The sequence below is a fragment of the Hippopotamus amphibius genome, chromosome 7 (genome assembly GCF_030028045.1).
Source record: "Hippopotamus amphibius kiboko isolate mHipAmp2 chromosome 7, mHipAmp2.hap2, whole genome shotgun sequence".
Classification (NCBI taxonomy): Eukaryota; Metazoa; Chordata; class Mammalia; order Artiodactyla; family Hippopotamidae; genus Hippopotamus; species Hippopotamus amphibius.
Window position 1 is genome coordinate 69,541,503 of NC_080192.1, and position 23,075 is coordinate 69,564,577.

Here is a 23,075-nt window from a genome sequence, read left to right on the forward strand (position 1 = left end):
AAGCTGCAATGAATTCTGGGAAGTATTGGTGTAACTTTCCAATCTCTCCAGATAAAAGGAAGGAAAAAGAGAGGGTGAGAGAGTCTAACCACAATAACTACCCAAAGGTGGCTCTTGTTTTACTCTCTCACATTTATATTTTGAATGGTAAGCTGCTGCTGACAGGTTTAAAAAAGATTTTCTTAAGAAAATTGAAGTATAGTTGATTTACAACATTTCGGGTGTACAGCAAAGTGATTCAGTTATACATATACATAGATATCTATTCTTTTTCAGATTCTTTTCTATAACAGGTTATTATGAGATATTGAATATAGTTCCTTGTGCTGTACAGTAGGTCCCTGATAAAATTTTTGATTAAAATGTTTAAGTTCGCATCCTAAGTTTGCAGTGAATCTCACATTTACATAACAGTTTGCATCCAGTAGTTTTTTGGGTAATGGAAGCATCAGTATAGCCAAAAGTTAACTCATTTAACTTTTGTGTTAACAGCAAATGAACATTTGTAATATACAATGTTCCTGAACAGGTGTAAACACTTTCTTGGAATTATTTTGTTTCCAAAGGAAAACACTATATAATGAATAGTATCATAGCCCCAAAAGATACGTTATGAAAGGTATGAAAGTTAGGAAGGAAAGCTTCAGCTCAGTTCATTTTATATGCCCTGAGTCATCATTATTATTTAAAAACTATGATTCTTATTGTAGTTCTAAGTTTGGATTAGTTTTAATATTAAAACTAAGTTGTTAAAATATCAAAAAAATTATTATTGACGTAGGCTTTTCAATTTGCTCAAGATTATGAATTTTAAGTGGACAAAGCAGCATTTCGAGTCGACAAATGGAACCACTAGTAATGCAATGTCTCAAATTAAGCTTGTGACAGTTAAACCAATCAACTGTAGCAGCAAGAAAACTATTGACAAAGTACAACCAAGGAATGTTCCTTTTCAAATATGCTGGAGTCTGTACTTTAAGGAAAAGGATGATTACTTGAAGTAGCACAGATGGTAACTAGGTACCAAGAAAACAGATAATGAGCTTGGGCAATAGTAATTTTTAGAGCTCACATTATATTTAGAAGGGGATAAAAAGGGAAAATAGAGTATAGTCTCACTCATACAGGAAGTTATCCTCAATAGCCTGTACAAGGGTCATAACTTCTGACCAGAGCTTATAAGCCATAAATAAAATCATCACCCTGGAAAATGACAGGCAGTAGCCCTGAATGCTGACCTAGAAAGGACAGTGATAAGAGTAAATATGCTGTGTCTTCAGGTTTTAGTAGATAGTTGGATCTCCCAAAACATAAGCAAGGACTGAAATCCAAATTAAGATGCTGTAAAGAAATAAAAATGTTTTGACACATAAATGGAAACTTGGTCATTTTAGAGAAACTCAAGTAATAATTTCTGCGATCTATCAGGAAGACTGGATACTGCAAAAAGCTGTAAATCAAGGAAACAACTTGAGTAAACAAGCAGATGTAGGAGTTAGTAAACTTAATGCGGAAAAGCACACAATCCCTGCAATAGGATACAGTGGAAATGCTCACAAAGGAAAAGATCTATGAAGGCTAGTGAAATGCAAAAGACTCCATACAGTTTTGGTGGGTACTTTCTTATTCTAAGTGTGAGGCTAATTTAATAATATTTTCTCAAGTATAATCAAGAATAGCAGACAGTTAATGTTGAGGAGCTGATTTGTTTCATGTAACTGGAGCTGAATAGAGCAGCGCTCTAAAGAAAGAGCAGTTTTTTCTTGTTTGTTTCTGTTTTGTAGAGCAGTCACTTTTTAGTTAAGTTTCAGGTGGCTTCCTGAAACACATCACAATAAAACTCTGTTTCACGCCATTTTCCACCCTCTGCTTTCTCTGGGTCTTCCTTGACTGATAATCTTCTTATTTATTTCAGTTTTAGTGCCTTTAACGATCTTTCTTTCAGTTCCCAGCATTTCATTTTGTTATACAAAAATGCCCCGTAAGTCCCCAGTCACGTGTGCGGGTAGGGGGAAGAGCGAGCGGAGCGCGGGGTTCCTTGCAGCTGCACCTTCTTCTGCAGGCGGTCAGTCCCTGCGGTGGCCGCGGGGATGCAGGGGTCGTGCTCTGCCGCCACCTCCCCAGGCCACCCGCTCGAGCTCGGTGTCCACCCCCCCGCGCCTGAGTTCTTCCTAAAACTTTTTTAAGCGGTGTAAAAGAAGACTCGGAAAAACAGGAAGTCACGCTATGCTCGTGGTGGGAAAAGTGACTATATAAAGAGATGAATTTTTTTACATATTAGTTTTTAGTTCTGACGAAATTTAAAATGAGAATGACATTGCGATATTTTATTAGTCAAAATAATTTCTAAGGTGCTATCTTTAGTATGCAAAGTGTACTTTAGGAAAATAAGTTATTACAGTATAAAAATATTTGAAGTATACTTTTAAAGTAATATCAAAGAAAAAGCTGAAAAAGAAGGCAGCAGTAGTTAAACCGTGTGGTGTTGATAGAGCACTAGATATTCAGGTCGATGGGACAGAGTAGATTGCTCAGAGTTTGATTTTATTACAGCTAACTTGATATATGGTAAAGGAATAATTTCAAATCAGTAGGGAAGAGGGGAAATATTATACAATCAGCAATTTTAAATTAACTGAATATATCATTTTGTAAAGAATAAAATTTGAACCCCCCACATCTTACTAAAATAAATTCCAGAGGATTAAAGTACCACATGAAAAAAATATGTAACAGCAGAAAATTGAAAAAAATTTTTTTTAGGGAAAAGGGGGTATAATAACTTTCTAAACTGAAAAAGATCTCATAAAGAGAGACGTATTTGACTACAGAAAATGAAAAATTTCTAAAAAAAAAAAAGAACTCACCAACGTTTAAAGTTAAGCCATGAAATGACAAAATATTTGGAACAAGTGTATCATACCATTAATATACTTACTAGATAAAGAATTCTTATAAATAGAAAAAAAATAGTAGACTCTAACAGATGATGAGCAAGGGACCAAAAAAAAGACAATTGCCCCAAATAAATTTAACAGTAAGTAAACCTATGGGAAAATATTAATTTGTAGTCATCAGTGGAAATTAAAGTACTTAGTATTTCCGCTCATTACATTTGCAAATTAAAGACTATGATAGTATTTAATGTTGGTGAGAGTACAGGGAACTTGTGGGTAATGGCAGTGAACTGATACAATCTTTTTGGAAAGTATTTGAAAATGTTCGTTGAGAACCATAAAATTGTTTGTAACAAGCATTTTTGGATAATCTTTTTGTTGACATGTGATTTGAATATAGTAAAATGCATAAATCTTAAGTGTAGAGTGTGGTGAGATTTTTTCTTTGCTTTGAAACAGAGAAACTCCTATTTATTTATTTATTTATTTTTAAGCTCTTTATTGGAGTATAATTGCTTTACACTGTTGTGCCAGTTTCTGCTGTACACCAAAGTGAATCAGCTGTATTTATACATATATCCCCATATCCCCTCCCTCCCTCGACTCCCTCCCACCCTCTCTATGCTGGCCCTCTAAGCCATCACCCATCATCGAGTTGGTGAGATTTGATAGATGCATACACTCATGAAATTCACACCCCAGTCAGGATACAGAATGTTTTCATCACCTGAGAAAACCCCTTTGTGCCCTTATCCCCACATTCTCTTCTCACTTCCTACCATTTTTCTGCTTTGTTTGGCCATAGAGGAATTTTGCCTGTTCTAGAGTTTCGTACAAATGGGATCATGCAGAGTGTAGTCTTTTGTGTTTGAAATTCATCTATTTTATTGAATGCATCAGTATTTTATTCCTTTTTATTGCCAAGTGGTATTATATTGTATGGCTAAACAATTTATTTATCCATTTACTTGTTGGTGGGCATTTGGGTTATTTCTAATTTGGGGCTTTTGTGGAGAAGTTTCTGTGAACATTCTCTTGTTTTGATTTTTTTTTTTTGGTTGGGGTAAAATATGTATAACACAAAATTTGCCATTTTGACTATTTTAAATGTACAATGCAGTGGCATATATTACATTTAAAATATTGTGCCACCATCATTACTATCTATTTTTAAAACTTATTTTTATGATCCTAAATAGAAACTCAGTAACCAGAAGCAATAACTCCCTCCTTTCCCCTCCCACCCCCACCCCCTGGTAACCTCTAACCTATTTTCTGTCCCTGTGAATTTGCCTTTTATAGATATTTCATGTAAGTGGGATCATACTTATCTTTTTTAATCTGGTTTTACTTCACTTAGCATAATTCTTTCAAGGTTCACCCGTGTTGTTGAATGTGTCAGAACTTCATTCCTTGTTATGGCTGAATAATATTCCGTTGTACATATATACCACATTTTGTTAATCCATTCATCTATCGATGGACACTTGGTTTGTTTCCACGTTTGGCTACAGTGAATAATGCTGCCATGAACATGGATGTACAAATATCTGTTTGAATCTCTGTTTTCAGTTTTTTGGAGTCTATATCTAGGAGTGTAATTGCTGGGTCATATGTCTGTGAACATTCTTGAATAGTCTTTGTATGTGCGTATGTTTTCATTTAGTGCAGGTAAACACGTAGAGGTGGAATTGCTGGGTTATAGGGCGTGTGTGTGCTTAACTCCATGAAAAACCGTCAATCTAATTTTCAGAAGTCCACTTTGTATTCCCACCAACAATGTTTGAAGTACTAGTTGCTCCACATCTCCACCAACATTTGTTATTGTTTGTCTTTTCCCCCCTCTATGTGCCAGGTAGTTAATATAATTTTAAATATCTCACTACATGTATTATTATTTATTTTTTTAAAATTGAGATATATAATAATTGACATAATGTTAATTTTGGATGTATAACATAATGATTTGATATAAGTATATTTTGCAAAAAGATATATTTTGCACAAGAAATCTAGTTATCATCCATCTCCACATCTGTTGCAATTTTTTTTCTTGTGATGTGACATTTTTATATCTACTCTCTTAGCAACTTGCAAATATACAATATGGCATTATTAACTATAGTCACCATGCTGTATGTTACACAGCCAGGACTTTATAACTGGAAGTTTGTACCTTTTTACTACCTTCACACATTTTGCCCTCTCCCCACATCCTGCCTCTGGCAACCGCTATCTGTTCTCTGTGTCTGTGAGTTCTGTTTGTTTTCGTTTGTTTGTTTCTTTTTTAGATTCCACATATAAGTGAGATCTTGTCTTTTTTTTTTTAAGTATTTATTTATTTATTTGGCTGCATCAGGTCTTAGTTGTGGCAACCGGGCTCTTTGTTGTGGCATGTGGGCATGTGGGATCTTGATTCCCCGACCAGGGATTGAACCCATGTCCCTTGCATTGGAAGGCAGATTCTTAACCACTGGATCATCAGGGAAGTCCCGAGATCTTGTCTTTTTAATTGTGGTCATTTGAGATGAATCATAGACCTAAATGTAAAAATGAAAACTATAAAACTCCCTGAAGAAACAAGAAGATATCTTCATGACACTGGAGAAAGCAAAAATTTCTTGGAGAAGATACAGAAAGCGATAACTGTCACACAGGGACTCCTGGGGGCCTGGGCTTGACTTGCAATGGGCCAGTCCACGGGACCCCATGAATAGGACAAAGATAGGACCTGCTCCAGGTTCTCGTCACATGCGACCCCAGAGGCCTGGGTGGAGGCTGTGACTAAGTACGTGACCCTCATGGGTAACCCTCAGCACCCCAGGCGAAGACTTACTGGAATATCTGATCTTACCAAATCCCAACAACAAAGAAAAACGTGAGTCACCTTCCTGGGCTTATCCCCCTTCACTAATGTAGTCTCCACATACAGACCATAGCCTCTTCAAGTGGTTAGAAAAGAGGAGGCCTGCTGAGAGGAGCGGGAGAAGTGCCTGACCTGGTGGCCAGCGAGGAAGCAGCTCCAGACTGGAAACCTAGAGATACGGCCAGGGTGGAGTGGGTGCAAACTTGGACCTTGGAGTCTGGGTTCAAATCCCCAGACCTATCTGTTTTGAGCTGGGTGTCCTTGAAAAATTCACTGGACTTCTCTGAGTCCTGGTTTCCTTATATGAGATGAACCAGTTTGACATCAAGTGACTATTTGGTCTTAGAGCAGTTCTAGAAATTATGGGCAGACCTGAGAGCCCTGCCCTCCAGCAGACCACACAAATGCAACACCTAGAATTTGACTTTTCACAAAAAAGCTGCTTCTCCTAATTTTGCTGCTTCACAACCAGTCCTTCAGCCTCCCAGTATTGTAAAACCTTTGCCTCCTCTCTCTTCTGTTTCTTGTATCTAACTACAAAATCCTATCAATCCTTCCTTCACAACGCTATTTAGCAAGAGGTCCTTCTGTAGCTGATACTGCTATTGCCTACCTGATTCCCCTTCCTTCTCATCCTTCCTAGCAGAATCCCAATTTTGTTCAAAGTGGCAACAAAAGTCCAGCAAAAGTCTTCCTTCTGTATAGCCCTTCACAGCCAGAGGCAGCAACTGAGACATACTGAGGAAATGTAAGCTGAAGTTTTCTGAGAAAGATTTGCTTTTCTTATATATAAAAGTACCACCCCTTCCTGCTTCGTTCTTTTTATTTTTCCACCTGGGATGAGGCCCTGAGGCCCGGAGGAGCCACAGCAGCCCTCTTGAGGTCATGAGACACACAGTCTGAAGAAGGCATTCACATCACTCACCTAGACTACTGTAGAAGCCATCAGAGGGTTCTCCCAGCCTCTGCTCTGTGAGTGGAAGCCTCATGCATCCCAGAATCAAAGAACTCTAGTTATAGCTTATCCCTAAAATAGAACACTAGGCAGCCAGTGGAAATGATGAAAGAAATGTAAACTTATTGACATGGAAAATATTCATGATGTTTTGATAATTAAAGCTGCTTAAAAACAGTATTTATGGTATATAATTATACATAAACATATACTTACTTGTAAATAAATGCATTTAAAAGTATAAATGGATATCCTGTCACTATTTTTTAATTAGTTAATTTCCAATGTTATTGAGATATAGTTGACATACACCATTGTATAAGTTTAAGGTGTACAGCGTAATGACCTGACTTACATGCGTCCTGAAATGATGACCACAGTAGGTTTAGTGAACACCCATCATCTCATGCAGGTACAATGTTAAAGAGAGAGAAAAAAATGTTTTTCCTTGTGATGAGAATTCAAGATTTTACTTTCTTAACAATTTTCATTTATAATGTATAGCAGTGTTAATTATCTTTGTCATGTTGTATATTACACCCCTAGTATTTATTTATCTTATAACTGGAAGTTGGTACCTTTTGACCACCTTCATCCAGTTCCACCCACCCCCACCCCTACCCCTACCCATACCCATACCCCTACCCCTACCCCTACCCCTACCCCTTGCCTCTGGTAATCACAAATCTAATCTCTTTTTCTAAGGGCCTGGTTTTTTTCTTTTAAAAATCAGTTAATTAATTAATTTATTTATTGGCTGCATTGGGTCTTCATTGCTGCGTGTGGGCTTTTCTCCAGTTACGATGAGTGGGGCAGCTCTTTGTTGCAGTGCGAAGGCTTCTCATTGCGGTGGCCTCTCTTGTTGTGGAGCACAGGCTCTAGGTGTGTGGGCTTCAATAACTGTGGCACATGGGCTCCGTAGTTGTGGTGCATGGGCTTAGCTGCTCCATGGTAGGTGGGATCTTCCCGGACCAGGGCTTGAACCTGTGTCCCCTGCATTGGCAGGCAGATTCTTAACCACTGCGCCACCAGGGAAGTCCCAGGGCCTGTTTGTTTTTGAAGTATTATTGACCTGCAACACTACATTATTTCCTGGCACACAACATAGTGATTCAATATTTCTAGACATTTCAAAATGACCACCACGATGAGTTTAGTTGTCATCTGTCAATATCCTGTACGTCTGTTTGGTGAGCTTATACGTGGTTTCATTTATTTTTTCTCACTTACCTGATTAAAATTTTTTTTCAATAGAAAAGAAAAATAAGAGACCAAATGTACTTAAAATGCTTACATTCCATGCTCCTTAGTCTGGCATTCAATGGCATCCAAAACGGGCAGGAATAAAGATGGTGTATTTGTGTGTGTGTGTGTGAATTTCCAAGTATTCGAAAGTATGTGGCTGTGAATTAGTGTGTGAGTATACATGAGTGTGTGGGTGTCTGGGAGTGTGTGTGTGAGTGGCAATGAGTGTGTGTGAATTTGTGAGTGCCTTGGAGAGTGTGTGACTGTGAGTCAGCGTCACTGTGTGTAAGCGTGTGATGCGAGCGCGTGTGAGTGTGTCTGTTTCCCGGGGGTTGGGGTGGACAACCAGAAGGGATTCGGGAGTCCTCCGCGGCTCGGTTCAGTCTGAGCCATTGTGGATGCGGCCTTGTGGGTGCTCTCCCCACTCCTGACTCTTCAGGAGGAAAAGAAGTGACAGTGAGGCGGACGCCCCGTCTGACTCTCCGTGGGGGGCAGCATCTCTCTGTCTGTCTGTTTTTTGTTATCATGACAGTTGCCACTCGGGCTCCAGAAGCTGATACACCAGTAACCCTCCTGGTCACGCCAGCCTGAGAAGGTGCCTGGATCAGCTCCTGTCACTCAGTCCCTCAAATCCTTCTTGACCAAAAGGTTATGTGCCAATGATGGTGGGAAAGGCTGAGAATTCAGCTTTGGGATTCACAAGACGCACTGACACGCTAACGGTGCTGAGAAGTTCCGTGGGACGTATGTAAACCCGTGGAACCTTCGAGTCCCGCATTTCCACTTGAGGACAGGAGACCTGCTTCCCACTCCCCTGGACGGCACCTGTTAACCTCCCACAGACAGCTTTCACAGGACCCACGTTGGGGAACAGTGACCCAGGATAACAGCCCACATGTAGCCAGCACATTGCAGTCTACCGAGCCACCTCACACACACAAACACGCCACCGTGGAGCTCTGCGCCAGATGCATTTTACAGATAAGGGACAAGGGGAGCCAAGAGGTGGAGTATCTTACTCAAGGTGCCCCCCACTTGTAAGAGGCCTGCCCGCCTTGGGACTCCATCCTCTTTCCTTCTCGGCAGAATCTGAGTGGAGAGCAGGGCCCTGGATGCACTCAGGAAAAGTACAGTATTTTAGAGGAAAAGGTTGGGATGATGCTTGGGCCTCAGCCGACGATGGCGTTGCTAGGGAGGTGGGAGGAGGCGGCGTACTTAGAGATAACACTAAAGGGGGGGGTGAGAGGTGGGAAGTGCTGAGGCGGGGGTCCAATTGGTCCTGGCTGGGCCCTTCTGCCATCTCAACAGCTGGAGGTGAGAGGCCCCAAGGGAGGTAGACGGTGGGTTCTAACCCCAGCAATGCCTCCAGCCTGGCTTGTGGCTTCGGTCAGTCCCTCCTGCTCTCTGGACCTCTGATTCCTCATTTGAACTGTGAAGGAGTTGGCTTAAGGTTGCCAAACTATAGAATGCCAATTTTAATTTGGATTTGAATTTCAGGTAAACAATAAATACGTTTCAGTGTGAGTATATTCCATGCAATATTTGGGACATACTGATACTAAAAATTAATTAATTTTTAATACATCTTTATTGGAGTATTTTTTTTACCTAATATTCAAATTTAACTGGATAGCCTGTATTTTTCTTACAGATGAGAGCCAATGACCCTTATGACACAGATGCCTATTCAGAGGCCTGGGGAGTTGATACCAGAACCCTGGCTGGGGCTTCCTTCCTTCTCACTGGCTATCTGTTCCCATCGGCCAGATCCCTGACAAACTGGGAAAGGCCCAGGCTTGATGGTGATGGTGAGAGGGCTGGGGTGGGGCTGGGGGACCTGAGGGGCCCAGGAAAGCAGGGCTTGAAGGAGGAGCTGTCAGGATCTACCCTGAGGGCATCGTTTTCTACATCTGGCTGAATCTGGTGGTGCTACATCAGCTCAGACGGCTGGAGGGAGACCAGGGATATGAGGAGATGGTTGACGTAGGGACACCAGCCCAGACCCCTGGGTGGGGGAGACGGGGGGCAGAGGGGCCGGGATGCTCCCCTGGCCCAGGACCCTACCTGACCCCTCAGTAGCAGGAATTTCTCCTCCTGTTACCATATCCGGGCAGGGTGGCCATCATGGTAGCCAATGTTCTCCAGCGACACCCGGCTCAGCTCGGAAAGTTCTAGTACTGGGGGGGGGTGGGGGTGGACGATAGGGTGTGTAGGAGCTCTGAGGTACCACTCCTCCCCCACCTCTCCAGAGACTGGTGTAGGTGTTTGTGGTAAACCCAGTGACGTGGGGAGGCGGCCGACAGGAGGAGGAGGACCTGGCAGGGTCAGGCTGCAGGGTTCCCAGCCTGCAGAGACCCGGGTGTGGAGAGACCGTCGGCGGCTGCCCCACCATGAACTCCTGGGCTGTCCTGCTCCTCTCCTCGTTGCTCCTGGGCACACCAGGTAAGGACAGTCCCCTCAGGGTGGGTCCTGACAACTCCTCCCAGCCCTGCTTTCTCAGGCTTGGTGGACCCTGAGCACGGGCACCTCGGGTCCCCCAGGCCCACACCAGCCTTCTCGCCATCACCGTGGAGGCCGGGTCTTTCCCTCGAAGCCGGGTTCAGCCCAGCCTGGCAGTGACCTGGCCGATGGGAAGACAGCCAGTGGCAAGGAAGTGAGTCCGCGCTGGGTTCTGGTGCCAACCCCGCTGGTCAGGCTGTGTGGCCTGGGCCCTCGCTTTCCCTTCCTGGGCCTCTGGCTCTTCATCTGTGTCATGAGGGTCACTGACCCATGGGGGAGCCTGAGGTTTCCTGTGGCCCACACTGACCAAGATGATGACAGGGCTTGGGGGCGAACGGGGACCTCTGAGTCTTCCAGACTCACTTTCTGTCCCCTACATGCCTCCTATCGCCCAGTGCCTGGGCTCACCGTAAGCTCCAAGGGCTTAGCTGTGAGTAAGGACCCTTCTGGAAGGGAGAGTGGGTTGGGCTGAGCCACTTGACGTGAGCTTTTTTTTTTTTTTTGGAAGGAAAGAGAAAAAGAAAGACAATCTCTTGAAAGAAGATGAGGGAAGTTTCCTTTTAGACCAACCTCCCAAATCTCTGTGTGTGTGGGGGGTGGGGCGGGGGTGAGTGAGAGAGAGACAGAGATAGACACAGAGACAGAGACAGACAGACACAGAGAGACAGAAAGAGCGAGACAGACAGAAAGATAGAGAGAGAAACAGAGATGAGTAGTACAAGGGTGGTAGTTGCGGGGTGGGGGAGGGGTGTCTTTTTCTCCTTGATCTCCAAGGAACTGGAGAGCATACGTTTCTACTGAGGGTAGGTCAGAGCAGCCCCAGGGCAGAGTGGGGCGGGAGGCCTCCCAGGCTCCTCACAAGGCCACATCCCGGTCCAGGGCCCCTGCTACCTCCTGGGCTCTCTGCCAGCTGGGAGAACGGACTTTGCCTCCCCTTCTGTCTGGGGAGGGGTGCTGATACTGTTTCTTCCCCAGGGATGGCCTTCTCTGGTCTGAGCCCTGAGCCCCATGACCCGGCGATGGCCCACCTGTGTGACGGAGACCAGTTCTGCCAGGGCCTGGCTCCGGAAGACCCCCAGGTACACGGCTGACTTCCTGCTCGCCTCTCACAGGCCCTCTTCTTCCTTTCCTCCCCGGGCAGCGCTGGGCGTGAGGGCTGGAGAGGGCTCCTGGTCAGGGGGAGGGAGGCAGGGCTGGGAGCTGAAGATGCTGGCTTCGTTCACACTTGTGCCTGGCTCTATGAGGGGTGGGGGCCGCATTAGTTCGGCCGGGTCCTCCCCAAGAGCACCCTCCGTCTGACCGGAGAACAGAAGAGGGGCAGATGCTGCACTGGGAAAGGTGTTGTGGGTGTGAGGGCAGGTCCTGGGGTCCCTCAGCCCCTAAAAGACCAGCAGGAGGGTGGGCAGGGCCCAGCCAGTCTGGCTCAGGTCCTTAAAGACAGAACGATCAGAGATGATCCTGCTGCCCTTGAAAGCACCAAGGGCCCCTTTCTGGCGCCCCTCCAAGTTTGGGGTGTCTAAGGGACCACCTTGAGAGGCTTGCTTTCCTGATAGGGTGACCTGCTGCCCAGAGGAGAGGAGCTGGGCCTCTTCTGTCCTTCCTGTCGGAAGATAATCAAGAAGCTGGAGGACATGGTGGGAGAGCAACCCAGCGAGGTGAGGCGCGTGGGGCCTGGCGTGGGGACTGGTGCCCCAGAGCGGCGGGGGGGGCGGGGCTGCGGGAAGGGCTGGCCTCCGGCTGTACCAGAGCTGCTCGGCGGGGGGTCTGTGGGCCCTTCGAGGGTCTGTGGATGGACTTCAGAGAATCCTGTGAACCGGTGGCACTCCAGGAGTGTGAACGTGGGAGGAGGGGTATGTGGTTTCCAACAAATTCTCACAGGGGAGCTTGTCCCCAGAGAAGGTAGGGACCTTTCCCTTCAGGTCTCACATTCATGTCCAGGGCAGGGCTTTGGGGGTCGCAGATCTGCCACGTCCTAGCTACACGGCCTTGGGCAAGTCATTAATACTTTCTGAGCCTCAGTTTTCTTATCTGTGGAATGGGATGGATAAGAACCCCCGCTTTGTAAGTTGTCTATGCCTTTTGTTTCTTATTTTATTTATTTTTATTTATTTTTTAAAAATTTATTTTATTTTTATTTATTGGTTGTGTTGGGTCTTAGCTACTGTGCGCGGGCTTTCTCTAGTTGCGGTGAGTGGGGGCTACTCTTGGTTGGGGTGCACAGGCTTCTCTTGCTGTGGAGCTCAGGCTCTAGGGGTGCGGGCTTCAGTAGTTGTGGCACGTGGGCTCAGTAGTTGTGACTCATGGGCTCTAGAGCGAAGGCTCAGTAGTCGTGGCGCATGGGCTTACTTGCTCTGCATCATGTGGGATCTTCCCGGACCAGGGCTTGAACCCCTGTCCCCTGCATTGGCAGACGGATTCTTAACCATGGTGCTACGAGGGAAGCCTGGCTAGGTCTTTTAAATGAGCTAAAGAGTGGGACGGACTTAGCTCCGAGTGAATGCACAACAAGTGGATGTATCGTTACAAGAACCCCTGTTTCACTCTCCTTCCCTCCTTCTCCTTTGCTCCCCCAACCTGCTCAGCATCTCTCCCTCAGCCTGGGGTACTCAGATTTATTACCCTCCACTGAGATGGCAGGAGAAGATATTTCAAAATCAAACGTGCCAAGGCTCCAAGCTCCGATCCCCTCCTAACCTTCCCCACACACCCCCTGCAGCTGGAGCCCCCAGCCAGGCCCTGGACCCAGCCAGCTACATAGGCAGAGCCTTTAAAGTGGGTCTGGCAGCCGTGGGCACCACTCTCCACACAGGCCAGGGGCCCGGTATACAGGGGGCCAAGACTTGGCATGGCCGGTGGTCCTTTCAAGAGCCCATGCTTGCCAGGCTTGGGCCAGGGGCTCGGGGATGGAGAGTGGGGTCTGAGCCCTGTCTCTCCAGTCCCTGCTCCCATGGCCACCCGACACCAGCTCCCGGGACCCAGCACTCCCCTTGCCAGACCCGCCCAGGGCCTGGAGCTGCTGGGGCCTGCAGAGTGGCAGCGCCAGGCCGTGCTCACCGGAGGCCCGTGTCCTGCCGTGGCGCTGCCGCTCCAGGACACCATCTCCCAAGCGGCCTCCCAGGTGTGTAGCCAGATGAAGGTGCTGAGAGGCTTGTGCAAGAAGATCATGAGGACCTTTCTCCGTCGCATCTCCTTGGACATCATGTCTGGGAAACAACCCCAGGCCATCTGTGTGGACATCAAGATGTGCAAACCCGAGGCAGGTGTGTGCAGAGGTGACAGCAGGGACTCATTCCCTGACAACCTCCCCATGCATGTGCGACAGGGTTCTAAAACACAGAAGGACATCTGTCAGAGAGAACTTGATAAGCAGCTCAGATCGTGTGCCTCCAAGCCTCCTGGTCATGACACATCACTGCTCCCACTCCCAACATGGGAAAGTGTGGAGCAGCTGGGTGGGTGGGCTCTGGCTAGAAATGTTTGAGAACAACTACTAAGAGCTTGAGGTTTCCATCCCCTTCCCCCAAGCGATCCTGGGGTAAAATCAGGTCCCCACTTCTCCTCAGCTGTGTGAGCTCAGGTGAGTAAGTTAACCTCTTTGAGCTTTAGTTTCCTCACCTGTGAAGGGATAATACCCCTATTTCTGAGGCTGGCATGAGGGTTGAATGAGATCATCATGTATGAAGAGGTTGACACCAAGGAAATGGCCTCAGACTGAGATATTGGAGACATCAGAGTCCTGATCGAACTCCAGCCTCCCAGCCCTACCCAGATCCCTGGAGCTGGGAGCCGAGGCCACATCCTTCTCCATGACAGGAGGGGCCTGAGAGCCGGGCTGGGGGATCTCACTGGGCGGGGAGGGCTCTGCTGGCCTCTTCCTCCAGGGATGCCCAGAGGATTTCAGGCCATAGCTATAGGAGGTGGGCCAGGAAGGGGCCCTGTGATTGGCTCTGGCAGCTCATCCACCCTCACCGATGCTTTGGGATTCGATGCTCGCAGATCTGGGGTCGCCCCTTAGTGTGAGGTCCCCACCATTTCCTGTCGCTGGAGCCCGTGGTTTTTATCTTCAAAGCCCCACAACCCACACAGGCTCCTGACGGGCTGCAGAACGTGCCTCTGCATGTGTAGAGCAAGGACAGGTGGCTCTGAGTCCCCGTTGCCCTGGAGACCCCACGTACCTGCCTACAGCTGGCTCTTCTCTCCACGCCAGGTCTCATCTGAGCCCCTGGGTCCCCCGACCCCACCCTGGGGAAGAAGCACAGAAACTCCAGCAACCTCGGTCGGCCCCTTCCTTCCTAAATCCCGGGTCTACCCTCCAGTTTCTCTCACCTAACTCCTCCAGTGCCTTCCCCTCTCAGGAGAATAAAATGTCATGCAAGAGTTTTGCTGCAGCTTCTTTTCCTTTGATGGGTTTGAGGGGAGGGGCGCGCTCAGGTGACTCATGGATTCATTCAGTAAATGTTTGTTGTATGTCCACACGCCATTCTAGACGCTAGGGATTTAGTGGTGAACAAGACAACATTAGCAGCTCTCACACACACAGTCAGGAAATATTTTTTGAGCCACACTTCACTCTAAAAGGCTGGGGGACACCATAAATATACCCCCAGAAGCTCTCCGACCAGCCGGGGAGACCAGCAGAGTTAGGGTTAGAGTTCCTTTGCTTATTAGGAACAGGAACTTAACCTTTTACTTCTTTCAGCAGGCAGTCGTCGTCTTCTTCTTCCTCTTCTTTTTCTTCTTCTCCTCCTCCTCCCCCTCCTCCCCCTCCCCTCTCCCCTCCTTCTCCTCCTCCTCCTCCTCCTCCTTCTCTGTCTTTCTTTTTGGCTAAGCCACTTGGCTTGTGGGATTTTTGTTCCCTGACCAGGGATCAAACCCTTGCCCCCTGCTGTGGAAGTGCAGAGTCCTAACCACTGGACCTCCAGGGAATTCCCAGGCAGTCTCCTTTTGCTGTTTTGGGGGAAGGAATGTATTACTTAGGATACTTTTGGCTGCAAGCAACAGAAGTCTTAGCTTGTTCTGGCTTAAATAAAAAAGGTAATTTATTGGTTCAAATAATTAACCAGTCCACAGATAGCTTTAAGGCACAGAATGGTCCAGAAATCTGTGGTGTCACCAGAGCTCCAGTCCTGTTTCCCTGCCATTCTCTCAATTCTTCCCACTTCTGTATACTGAAATCGACCTCAGACTAGCCTCCCTCTTGGCAGCAGAAGTGGCTGCATTAGGTCGAAGTTTGACATCTTTTCAGTTTGTTATCAGGAGAGAGACAGAGTTCTTCTGTAGCCTCTCTTTCAGTAGCGCTGTTGGAAGAGAAAGGAAGCTTCTTTTCCAGAAGCCCCATCAGACATCTCCCTTACTAATAAGAAAAAAAATCAAATTATACACTTTAAATACATGCAGTTTATTGTATGTCAGTTATATCCCAATAAAAGTTCTTAAAAAAAAAATAAGAAAAAAAAGACATCTCCCTGTTCTCATACCCAAATGGGTCAGGTGATCATCTTGAACCAATTACTGTGCCCAGGGGCATGGGATACACTGATTAGCATACGCCAAGTCAGGGTACATCCCTGGGGCTGAGGTGGGATCCAGCCAACCCTAATCACTTGGTTGAGAATGGACATGAAAATCTGGGAAGAGATTTGCTGCTGAAACAGGGGAAAATAGAGGGTTCAATCAGAAAAACAGTTCAAAGGGACTCCCAATGGTGAAATCTGGGGCAATTTGAGTATCAAAATAGACAATGACAATAATAGATTATAACTCATTAAATAAGTTAGAATCCATGAATTCATATAAATAATAAATCAATAAATAAGGGAAAATGGAAAGTGTTACCCTACAGTAGAATGCCAACAAACAAATGTAGACATAGTCACAAGGTCTATCCCCACAAAATACTTACTAATTTGATTTTTTTTTTTTGGCCAAGCGGGGCGGCTTGCAGGATCTTAGTTCCCTGACCAGGAAAGCATGGAGTCCTAACCACTGAACAACCAGGGAATTCCCACTACTTTTGCACTAATTAATCAATTCCTGGGAATTCCCTGGCGGTCCAGTGGTTAGGACTCAGTGCTTTCACCCCTGTGGGCCTGAGTTCAATCCCTGGTTGGGGAACTAGGATCCCGCAAGTTGCCTGGAGCAGCCAAAAACAAACAAAATTCCATTATTAGTTAACTTGACAGTGGAGAAACTCAGCAGACGGGATGAATGGTGGTGTCACTACTAGTGGGACAAGACAATACCCTGGGCCTTGTGGTATAATGCACTGAGAGGAACATAACAACACGTTTCTGCCAAAAAGCATAAATCGGGGGGAAATACCAGACAAACCCAAACTGACATTTTACACGGTAGCTGGCCTGTACTTTTCAAAAATGCCAAGGTCATGAAAGACAAGGAAAGATTGAAGAACTGCTCCAGATCAAAGGAAAGTAAAGAGATACATTGATCTAATTGTAATACATGGTCCTGGTTGGCATCTGGACCCCTAAAGGACATTACCAGCAGCAACTATGCAATGTGACTGGAGACTGTGGTGCTAGTACTACGTCAGTGTTAGCTTTCTGATTTTGATGGTTGTACTAGGTCATGCGTTATGAGAATGTCCTTCTTGTAAGGAAACACACTGAAGCATTAAGAGGGTAATGCAGCTTCACATTCTGCAATTTACTGTTAAATGACTGAGAAGAAATGGTAATATGTACAGACTGAAAGACTATGGTTAAGGCATATACCACACACCACATATCTGTGGTGAAATGTTAACAGTGGGGCATGTGGTTAAAGTAAGCAGGAACTCTTTGTACTAGTCTTGCAACTTTTCTCTAAATTTGAAATTATTTAAAAATGAAAATAAATGACTTGCAGTTATTTGGCCTTAGCAAATGCATAGGTGGTGTTGGGGAAGGTCATCAAGAAGACATGACAGCCAGTTGGATGTGCATGCTGGACCCAGGCCTGTGGAGGCTGTTCTTAACAGGTATAATGCTTTTTCTCTCTGTAGGGTCAGTTATAATGTCCCCTCTTTTATTTCTGATTCTAGTAATTTGAGTCTTCTCTCTTTTTTTTCTTGGTCAGTCTAGATAAAATTTTTACTTTTGTTGATCTTTTCAAAGAACCAGCTTCTGGTTTGATTGGTTTTCTTTAATGTTTCTCTATTCTTTTTTTTTTAAATTGAAGTATAGTTGATTTACAATGTTTTAAGTGTACTGCAAAGTGATTCAGATATATACATATATATATATATGAAAATATGTATATATATATATAAATATGCTTTTTCAGATTCCTTCCTATTATAGGTTATTATGAGATATTGAATATAGTTCCCTGTGCTATACAGTACGTCTTTGTTGTTAGTTTTATATATGTTGGTGTGTCTCTGTTAATACAAAATTCCCAATTTGTCCCTCCCCCTCTTTTCCTTTTGGTAACCATAAGTTTGTTTTCTAAGTCTGGGAGTCTATTTCTATAAGTTCATTTGTATCATATTTTAGATTCCACATATAAGTGATATCATATGATATTTCTTTCTCTGACACCTCATTTAGTAAGATAATCTGTAAATCCATCCATATTGCTGCAAATGGTATTATTTCATTCTCTTTTATGGCTAATAGTCCATTGTGTGTGTGTGTGTGTGTGTGTATACACACATGTGCATATACATATCACATCACATCTTTTTCCATTCATCTGTTAATGGACACGTAGGTTTTTTCCATGTATTGGCTATTGGAAATAGTGCTGCTATGAACATTAGGGTGCATGTTATCGTTTTGATTTAGAGTTTTCGTCTTTTCTAGATATATACCCAGAAGTGGGATTGCTGGATCATATGCCAACTCTATTTTTTTTTTTAAGGAAACTCCATACTGTTCTTCATACTGGCTGTATCAAATTACATTCCCACGAACAGTGCAAGAGGGTTCCCTTTTCTTCAGCATTTATTATTGGTAGACTTTTTTTTTTTTTTTTTTTTTTTTTGGCACACGGGCTTAGTTGCTCCATGGCATGTGGGATCTTCCTGGAGCAGGGATCGAACCCGTGTCCTCTGCATTGGCAGGCGGATTCTCAACCACTGTGCCACCTAGGAAGCCATTTGTAGACTTTTTGATGATGGCCATTCTGACCAGTGTGAGGTAACACCTCATTGTAGTTTTGATTTGCATTTCTCTAATAATTAGCGATGTTGAGCATCTTTTCATGTGCCTGTTGGCCATCTATATGTTTTCTTTGGAGAATATCTGTTTAGGTCTTCTGCCCATTTTTTGATTGAGTTGCTTGTTTTTTTGATATTGAACTGTGTAAGCTGTTTGTGTGTTTTGGAAATTAAGCCCTTGTTGTTTGAGAAAATACAAATATTTTCTCCCATTCCATAGGTTGTGTTTTCATTTTGTTTATGGTTTCTTTTGCTGTGAAAAAGATTTTAAGTGTAATTAGGTCCCATTTGTTTATTTTTGCTTTTGTTCCTATTACTCTAGGAGATGGATCCAAAAAACTCTTGCTGCAATTTATGTTAAAGAGTGTTCCACCTATGTTGTCTCCTAGAAGTTTTACAGGATCTGGTCTTACATTTAGATTTTTAATCCATTTGAGTTTATTTTTGTATATATGACAAAATGAGAATGTTCTAATTTCATTCTTTTACATGTAGCTGTCCAGTTTTCCCAGCACCACGTGTTGAAGAGATTATCTTTTCTTCATAGTATATTCTTGCCTATTTGTGGTAGATAAATTGACCATAAATGTGTGGGTTCTCTATTCTTGATATAATCAATTTCCGCTCTAATCTTTATTATTTCCTTCCTTCTGATGGCTTTGTGTACATTTTACTCTTTTTTCTCTAAGAACCTTAAGGTGGAAGGTTGTTGTTTTGAGATCTTTCTTTTCTTGTTTTTTAATATAGGCATTTTACAGCTATAAATTTTCCTCTTAGCACTGCTTTAGTAGCATCCCATAAGTTTTAATTTGTTGTGTCTTTATTTTTATTCATCTCAAAGTATTTTCTAATTTGCCTTTTATCTCTTCTTTTACCATTTGTTACTTAGGAATACATGTTCGTGAGTTTCCCAAATTTCTTTCTGCCATTGTTTTCTTTTTTAAATAATTAAATAAATAATTAATTCTTATATCTTTTCTTTTAAAAAAATTATTTATTTATTTATTTATTTGCTGCATTGGGTCTTTATTGCTGCACATGGTTTTCTCTAATTGTGGAGAGTGGGGGCTACTCTTCATTGTGGTGCACAGGCTTCTCATTGTGGTGGCTTCTTTTGTTGTGGAGCACAGGCTCTAGGCATGTGGGCTTCAGTAATTGTGGCATGTGGGCTCAGTAGTTGTGGCTCACAGGCTTAGTAGCTGCATGGCATGTGGGATCTTCCCAGACCAGGGCTTGAACCCATGTGCCCTGCATTGGTAGGCAGATTCTTAACCACTGTGCCACCAGGGAAATCCTGCCATTGATTTCTAATTTCATTCCATTGTGGTTGGAGAACATACTTTGTATTGGGTTGGCCAAAAACTTGGTTCGGGTTTTTCCATACCCGAGTGAATTTTTTGGACAAGCCAATATTATTTCCGTTCTTTTAAATTTCTTGAGGTTTTTTAATGGGCTGCCTTATGTTCTGCACTGAAGACTGTTTCATGTGCACTTGAGAAGAATGCATAGTCTGTTGTTGGTGATGGAGTGTTCTCTACTATATGTCTTGGCATGTTTATCCTTGGGTTTATCCTGCCTGAGACTCTCTATGCTTGCTGGACTTGGGTAGCTATTTCCTTTCCCATGTTAGGGAAGTTTTCAACTATAATCTCTTCCAATATTTTCTTGGGTCCTTTCTCTCTCTCTTTTCCTTCTGGGACCCCTATAATGCGAACGTTGGTGCATTTAACATTGTCCCAGAGGTCTCTTAGGCAGTCTTCAGTTCTTTCCAATCTTTTTTCTTTATTCTTTTCCACATCAGTGATTATCACCATTCTGTCTTCCAGGTCACTTATTCGCCCTTCTGCCTCAGTTAATCTGCTATTGGTTCCTTCTAGTGTATTTTTCATTTCAATTATTGTGTTGCATATCTCTGCTTGTTTGCTCTTTAATTCTTCTAGGTCTTTGGTAAACTTTTCGATCTTTGCATCCAGTCTTTTTTCAAAGTCCTGGATCATCTTCACCATCATTATTCTGAATTCTTTTTCTGTAAGGGGGCCTATCTCTTCTTCCTTTAGTTGTTTTTCTGGGGTTTGATCCTGTCCCTTCATCTGGTACAAAGTCCTCTGCTTTTTCATTTTCTCTATCTTTCTGTGGCTGTGGTTTTCAGTTCCACAAGACGAAATACTGCTGATACTGCTTGATACTGCTGTCTGCCCTCTTGTGGAGGAAGCTATCTAGGAGGCTTCTGCATGCTTCCTGATGGAAGGGACTGATGGTGGGTAGGGCTGGGTGGGTGGAGCTCAGTAAAGCTTTAATCCGATTTGTTGGTGGGCGGAGCTCAGTAAAACTTTAATCTGCTTGTCTGCCAATGGGTGGGGCTGTGTTCCCACCTTGTTGGTTATTTGACCTGGGGCTACCCAGCACTGGAGCTTACAGGCTCTTTGGTGGGGCTAATGGCGGACTCTGGGAGGGCTCATGCCAATGAGCACTTCCCAGAACCCCTGTCGCCAGTGCCCCTGTCTCCTTGGTCAGCCACAGCTGTCCCCCACCTCTGTAGGCAATCCTCCAACACCAGCAGCTAGGTCTTGTTCAGTCTCCTATGGGGTCACTGCTCCTTCCCCCTGGGTCCTGGTGAGCACACTTTTTTGTGTGCCCTACAAGAGTGGAGTCTGTTTCCCCCAATTCTGTGGAGGTCCTGCAATCAAGTCTCACTGGCTTTCAAAGTCTGATTCTCTGGGGATTCCTCCTCCAGTTGCTGGACCCCCAGGTTGGGAAGCCTGACATGAGGCTCAGAACCTTCACTTTAGTGGGTGGACTTATGTGGTATAACTTTTCTCCAGCTTGTGAGTCACCCACCCAGCATTTATGCAATTTTAACGCGATTGTGCTCCTCCTACCGTCTCACTGCAGCTTCTCCTTTGTCTCTGGATGTGGGGTGTCTTTTTTGGTGAGTTCCAGTGTCTTTCTGTTGATGATTGTTCAGCAGTTAGTTGTAATTCTGGTGCTCTTGCAAGAGGAAGTGAGCGCACGTCCTCCTACTCCGCCATCTTGATCTGATCCTCTCGGTGTTGGAGTGTTCTCTATATGTCTGTTAGGTGTAGTTGGTTTATAGTGTTGTTCTAGTCTTCTGTTTCCTTGTTGATTTTTTGCTTGATTGTTCTGTCCATTATTGAAACTTGGATATTGAAATCTCTGACTATTATTGTTGAATTAATTTATTTCTCCTATCTTTTCTGTCATTTTTTATTTCTTGTATTTTGGTTCCCTGTGCTTAGTGCATCTATATTTATAATTGTTGTATCTTCCTGATGGAATGACCCTTTTATTATTATAAGATGTCATGTTAAAAATCTTTAGTAAAAACTTCTTTTAACTTCTATTTTTTTCTATTTTTTCTGATATTAGTTTAGTTACTGCAGCTTTCTTGTGGTTTGCATGATATATCTTTATCCATCCTTTTACTTTCAATCTATTTGTATCTTTGAATCTAAAATATACCTCCTGAGACTTCCCTGGTGGTCTAGTGGTTAAGAATCCATGCTTCTACTGCAGGGTACATGGATTGGATCCTTAGTCAAGGAACTAAGATCCCGCATGCTGCATGATGAGGCCAAAAAAAAAAAAAAAAGTATGCTTCCCATAGACAGCATATGTTGAAAATTGTTTTGTTTTTCTTTAATCCAGTCTATCTTTGCCTTTGATTGAATTGTTTAATACAGTCACATTTAATGTTATTTATATAGTTTGATTTACATCTGCCATCTTACTTTTTGTTTTCTACGTGTCTCATATCTTTTTCCCTTCAACCCCTTCTTCATTGCTTTCTTTTTACATGAAATAAATATTTTCTAATGTAGCTTTTACGTTTCTTTAATTTTTTTTTTACCTATTCATTTCTTTGAGTTATTTCCTTGGTGGTTGTTTTAAGGATTACCCTATACATCAAAACTTATTAGAAACAGCTTCAGATTTATGTAGCTTAACTCCATTGATATTTAGAAATGATTGCTCTACTCTATTTTTTCCCTTTTTGTGGAATTATTGTTACACATATTACACATATATCAATAAATGTTACAAACCTAAAAAAATTATTATAATGATTACTTTATATAACTTATGTCCTTTAAAGAATCTGAGAGAAGAAAAAGGAGCATATATGTATATATTTGTAGCTTTTGTTATATTAACCTTTTCACTAATCATTTTCAGTGCTTTTCATGGATTCTAGTTACCATTGAGTCCTTTCCTTAGCCCAATACAGCTTTGTTTCCACCTACCTCTTTCGTGCTATTATTGTCAATTGTGTTACATTTCTATATATTATTAGCTCCCAAATACATTATATTTTTGTTGTATTATACAATTACTTTTAAATTAGTTGAGAAGAAAGGAGAAAAAAGATGTCCATTTATACTGTTTAACAATTACATAGTCACCTTGACTCATTGTTTTTTCATATCTGTCGTC

General features: G+C 43.6%; 1 protein-coding gene and 1 pseudogene across 1 annotated transcript; one reads left to right on the forward strand and one right to left on the reverse strand.

Moving 5' to 3' along the window:
- Positions 1 to 770: 770 nt before the first annotated feature.
- Positions 771 to 10,355, reverse strand: LOC130857625 (probable G-protein coupled receptor 160; annotated as a pseudogene).
- Positions 10,349 to 14,839, forward strand: GNLY (granulysin). The gene is made up of 5 exons (XM_057742810.1): positions 10,349 to 10,405; positions 11,438 to 11,541; positions 12,016 to 12,117; positions 13,554 to 13,722; positions 14,670 to 14,839. The coding sequence occupies exons 1-5, from the start codon at positions 10,354 to 10,356 to the stop codon at positions 14,678 to 14,680; spliced, it is 438 nt and encodes a 145-aa protein (XP_057598793.1). The 5' UTR covers positions 10,349 to 10,353; the 3' UTR covers positions 14,681 to 14,839.
- Positions 14,840 to 23,075: the final 8,236 nt, after the last annotated feature.

Excerpts from the sequence above, each read along its gene's own strand:
- GNLY (XM_057742810.1), top strand. The coding sequence starts at position 10,354 with ATGAACTCCTGGGCTGTCCTGCTCCTCTCCTCGTTGCTCCTGGGCACA. Across the intron at positions 10,406-11,437 it reads GTTGCTCCTGGGCACACCAG|GGATGGCCTTCTCTGGTCTG; the intron begins GTAAGGACAGTC and ends TTTCTTCCCCAG. Across the intron at positions 11,542-12,015 it reads TGGCTCCGGAAGACCCCCAG|GGTGACCTGCTGCCCAGAGG; the intron begins GTACACGGCTGA and ends CTTTCCTGATAG.